At 30.9% G+C, this 5,048-nt stretch overlaps 1 protein-coding gene across 1 annotated transcript; it reads left to right on the top strand.

The window, feature by feature from the left end:
• Nucleotides 1-614: 614 nt before the first annotated feature.
• On the top strand, nucleotides 615-4,516 carry LOC107473161 (thioredoxin H-type). The gene is made up of 5 exons (XM_016092708.3): nucleotides 615-910; nucleotides 1,764-1,825; nucleotides 2,210-2,332; nucleotides 3,784-3,906; nucleotides 4,208-4,516. The coding sequence occupies exons 2-5, from the start codon at nucleotides 1,805-1,807 to the stop codon at nucleotides 4,367-4,369; spliced, it is 429 nt and encodes a 142-aa protein (XP_015948194.1). The 5' UTR covers nucleotides 615-910; nucleotides 1,764-1,804; the 3' UTR covers nucleotides 4,370-4,516.
• Nucleotides 4,517-5,048: the final 532 nt, after the last annotated feature.

Raw genomic sequence — 5,048 nt, 5'->3', positions numbered from 1 at the left:
AAGCTTAAGGTTGACCTATTGACTCGAGAGTCCAATAAAATCGTGGCACGTAGACATGGATTGACTTACCCACAAAATACTCACAAGTAATAGTTACACATAAAAAAAAATAAATCTTCTGATATTTTTCTTTCCAGAAATTAGTTGTCAAACAAATTTAAAAAAAGGCATTTTTATTTTTAATAAATTAAAAAAAATTAATTTTATCAAATAAATTACTCTTTTCATATAATAATATTTGTTAAAAATTTATTTTTCAGATATACATATAATAAATTTGATTAAAAGTGACAAAAATTAATTTATCTTCTAAAAATAGCTAAACATAAAAAATTAAAATATATCTAAAATTTCTTGAATATTTACTCAAATATTTTATATAATGTAATGTCATATCATGAATTAAAATAGAAATTGTGAATATGCATTCCTCAATTACTTGTGGAATCAAGCATCAACCGTCAACTTAAGAGATTAACGCATTATCAACCGTTAAATTCATAAAGATATGGTCTTGTTTATTAGGTGTATTAAATCAACATTTCGTTCTATATTCAACTACATTCCGGTGTCATCAATGACTTCGATAAATAAAATTTTGTTTACACAATCCTTGTATGCTTTAGGTGTCATCAACTTATCCTTCTTCGTCTTGTTTAATTTAATTATTACTATAAATAAATAACTTGGTCTGAAAAATTTAACGCTCTATAGTATTATCCAAAAAATTCATTGATAATAATGGAAGACGTCATGATGAAACGCTCTAAATCATCATCATCATCATCTTCCAGCTAATGTTGTTTACAGCTTAGTCTCCAAATACACCAATTGTGTTCTTAGCTCCTTTCCTTTTCAGTAAAACCTAAAAATTGGGGTTTCCAAGCGATCTCGAATCTCAATTTTCGAGGTAATTCAACAGTACTCTTCTCTGTATCTGGTATTCAATGCTGGTTTTTCTTTCAATTTTTCTTATGCCCAATCTCAATCCATGTTTGCATATGTAAAATCGCTAGATTTAATTTTTTTTTTCATGGGGATCTCTTTCTCATTTCCATTTCCATATGAATTGATTTAAAGACGCGAACTTTCAATGTTCTCATTGACCTAAGAAATTTTCTGACCAAATGTTTGGATCCCATTTGCATCAATGAAAATGAAGGGGGTCTCTGCAGCATTATAATTTGTTCACTTGAGAATTCACTTATTAAATATGCCTAATACGTATAAATTAGTGTTTGGACTCGTTGTTTTCTCTGTGAATTGCATCTTTGTATAATCTCTTGAGAGTGCTCCCTCTGTTTCTTTAGTGCTATATATAAACAGCAAGCACTCTCTTATGGTTGCAGTTACCAAGGACCTTAGATTGATGTATATCATGTTTTCTACTTAACTAGTTGAGAAGGCCTGAATGTTAACCAAAGTGGTTTATAAGAGTACATGTGTCTACCTTAGCATGTTTTATGTCTGACACTGGAGCATAAGTTCTATTTTGTTTATGTTTATAACCATGTGATTTCTAACATCAATAAGTGAACAGTTATGAAAGTATGTATGTTAAATCCTGAGTAGCTAAAACCTATTTTTGCTTTGCCTTCGGTGTTGATGTAGCTCGCAAGTTGCTTACTCACTGATCAACTATTGCATTGATATATCATTCATTTGTGATTTAGTGGTGGTTTTCTTTCTGCCATTCACTTTGATCTTGAAGGACTTTGAGAAATTCGATGCGCTGATGAAATATTTGGTGCTTCTACTTGCAGGCTTAACTAAATTTTACAACTTTTGGCTTCAGCACAATTAAATGGGGCTTTGTTTAGCTAAGGTGAGAATATTTTTACTTTGGATTCTTCAGTCATCATAGCTATAACTTACTGGTAATGGAAGATCATCGACCTTTGCTGCTCCAATTCCTTGCGATAGTTTCGGGCTCCAAAATCTTTGGCTTATTTAAATTTAGCAACACTGTAGTACTCCAATCGCAACATAACTCTGTTCATCTATAGTAACCTCCTAAATTTTCTTACCTTATCAAGTTATCATTACTACCTGCTAGTAAGAATAAAAAGAAACAGATATTAGGTCTTTGATGGTAGTGCAAGTTTTCACTTTTCAGGACCCCAGAGCTTCTAGAACTTTGTAATGTATCAGAGCAAGTCATTCATTGATAAATTCATTTGACTGAGACTTTTAATGTTCATGTCTGTAGGATCAAGATAAAGATGATGATTCTGACCATCATGTGGACATGGTTTCTGGGAATGTGCAACTTATTACCACAAAAGAATCTTGGGACCAAAAGTTGCAAGAATCATCGAAGGATCACAAAATTGTAAGTTTTGCATCGCTTTTCAATTTGTAGCCCAATAATAGTTAATGCTAGCTGAAGGTCAATTATCATTTTATTGTGCTGTTTTACAGAATCCAAAGTTAGTTGGCTTGTTTTACAGAATAAAAATGTATTTCAATTGTCAAACACCAGTGCCCCCTAATCCTATCATAAAATATTTTGTTGATTATATCGGAAACTCTGGCTTTCACTTATAGTTTCTTTACAATAAGTTTAGTTGACTAGTATATAAGCATTTTAGTTATGTTCCAATTATATTTCAAAAATGATACTCAACATGGTATTGCCTTAATTTGTTAGAAAGGGTAAAGTATACTTTTGTCCCTAATGTTTTTTAAAAGTTTTAAAAATACCCCTAATGTTTAATTTGTTTCAATTTTGTCCCTAACGTTTTCGATAAGTTTCAATTTTATCCCTACTGTCAAATTTTTGTCGGTCAACATCTGATCAACAATTTTTTCCAGTTTTACCCTCAAAATTACTGTTCATCTTCTTCTTCATCATCATCTTCAAATATTTTTTCTCTCTTCTAATCACTCTCCTTTCTAAACCCACTTTCTGAAATTAGACTCTTGAGACTTAACCCTCTTTTTTATGGTGTCATGGGATTCCGATTCCTTTTAATTGGATTGGTCACCATAAAAATTCATTGTAGCAAAGTTCTCTGGAAAGGGTGGACAACAACTATTTTCTTGGGAACATTTTTTCGGGAAACAAGGAGGGAAATTAGGTTGAAAGTTGGAATCTTTTGGAAAAAATCAACGGACTAATGCTTTCACTTGAAGGATTTGATCTTACCTGAGACTCAATTGGGTTGATTGATTTCAGCTTCCTCAACAATTTTTCTTTCAACCAATTCATTCTTTGCCCCAGAATCAAAAAATAATAAAAAGGAAAAATTGAACTTGATTTTGTTATCTGAACAAATTAGGGTGAAGATTGGGAAAATAAAGCTTAAACTTTCGTTTTTTTTAATGATAATAGTGGTGGTAGGTATAAAAGAAGGGTAAAACTGGAAAAAAAATTGTTGACCATATGTTGACTGTTAAAAATTTGATGGTACAGGTAGAATTAAAACTTATAAAAAATGTTAGGGACAAAATTGAAACAAATTAAACGTTAGGGGTATTTTTGAAACTTTTCGAAAATATTAGGGACAAAAAATATACTTTACCTTGTTGGAAACCTTAAAATTGGCATGAGGAAGTCCTATATATGTTATAGGGTTGAACATTTTGCGAAGGACATGACGTCGGTCATTGCTAGATTACTACTGAAGGATATTATGTTCACTTAATATGACCTCACCTCCTCCCAATAAAAACCCTTTTAGTTGTTGCAAATTTTACTTGTATATTCCCTTTTCTTTCTTTGGATTTGTTTAATTTCCTTAGGCACAATAATTATTAATACCAAAGCTTCTTGTTCAACAGCTGATTGCAAATTTCAGTGCTGCATGGTGTGGTCCGTGTAAGCTTATTGCACCATATTACTGTGAGTTGTCAGAGAAATACTCATCAATGATCTTCTTACTAGTTGATGTGGATGAACTAACTGTAAGTTTTGAAACTATCAACTATTATTACCATTATTATGAATAATGTTACACATTCAAATCTTTTTGTTAATCAAGTTCAACCAAGTTGGCCTAATATAACAAAAATTAGTTATGACTAACATTATTCCAAGTCTTATTGTTTAACTTAGTTGGACTTGGTTCATAAAAAAACTTGGATATGTAGTATTACTTTATTGTTATAGCTATTTGACAGAATAATCATGTAGTAGTTTCTCCCTGATGTGATGTTATGGAGAACAAAACAAATCATGTTCTAATCAATGTTTTGCATTTTGCAGGATTTTAGTACTTCCTTGGACATCAGAGCCACACCAACCTTCTTCTTTTTTAGAGATGGACAACAAATTGATAAACTCGTAGGAGCCAACAAGCCAGAGTTGGCAAAGAAGGTTGCTTTGTTTTCTACTTCATTTGGTTCCTCAATACCAAATTACCAGTAGTACAATAGTGATTGTATTCATCCTTTGCTACTCAAATGGGTTTCTTGTAGTGGAACTAATGTCAGTATGTATAGTTAAAACGAAGTTTGTCTTTTGATGAAATATTAAAAGACTATTGTGCCTTAGTATTTGACAGAATTTTACTTTTTTATCCTCTCATCATAATTGGTGGATTTGATTATGACATCACTCTTAAGAAGGGCTATATATATTTTCCCAAAACCAATAAGTCACAGAATAAGGAACCAATGAAAATGTTGGAACTATTTCTAAACTAAGATGAGACCCGCGCGATGCGCGGAACGGTAAATTAATAATAGTATATAATAAATATTAAAAATTATTATATTTTGTAGAATTAAATTAAATATGTAAACTAAATTTAAATTTAAAATTTTTTTTAAAAATAATTTGTAGTATAAAAGATTTGGATATTAGAGTTGTATGTACAAAATAACATTTTTATTTGGTAGTTTGATTTTCGTATTTGATTTAGTTGATGAACTTAACCTTCTTATGTTGTGCTCGTCCTCTTTTTTATTTATTAGTTGTTATTAGAGTTGTTACTTTCTTCTTTCTGTAGTAGATTTACGCATGTTCTTTATGAATTGTTGAGTTATATGCACTTTTTATTGTGTTGTTTGTTCTATCTTTGCAAGTATGTTCTTCTTCCGAAGAT

The sequence above is a fragment of the Arachis duranensis genome, chromosome 2, assembly GCF_000817695.3.
Source record: "Arachis duranensis cultivar V14167 chromosome 2, aradu.V14167.gnm2.J7QH, whole genome shotgun sequence".
Taxonomy (NCBI): domain Eukaryota; kingdom Viridiplantae; phylum Streptophyta; class Magnoliopsida; order Fabales; family Fabaceae; genus Arachis; species Arachis duranensis.
This window is presented reverse-complemented; position numbering and strand designations above follow the sequence as displayed.

What these genes read in the sequence shown, in the direction of transcription:
- LOC107473161 (XM_016092708.3), top strand. Translation starts at nt 1,805, where the DNA reads ATGGGGCTTTGTTTAGCTAAG. An exon ending in TGGGGCTTTGTTTAGCTAAG is followed by an intron (nt 1,826 to 2,209) that starts GTGAGAATATTT and finishes TCATGTCTGTAG; the next exon opens with GATCAAGATAAAGATGATGA. An exon ending in TTGATGTGGATGAACTAACT is followed by an intron (nt 3,907 to 4,207) that starts GTAAGTTTTGAA and finishes TGCATTTTGCAG; the next exon opens with GATTTTAGTACTTCCTTGGA.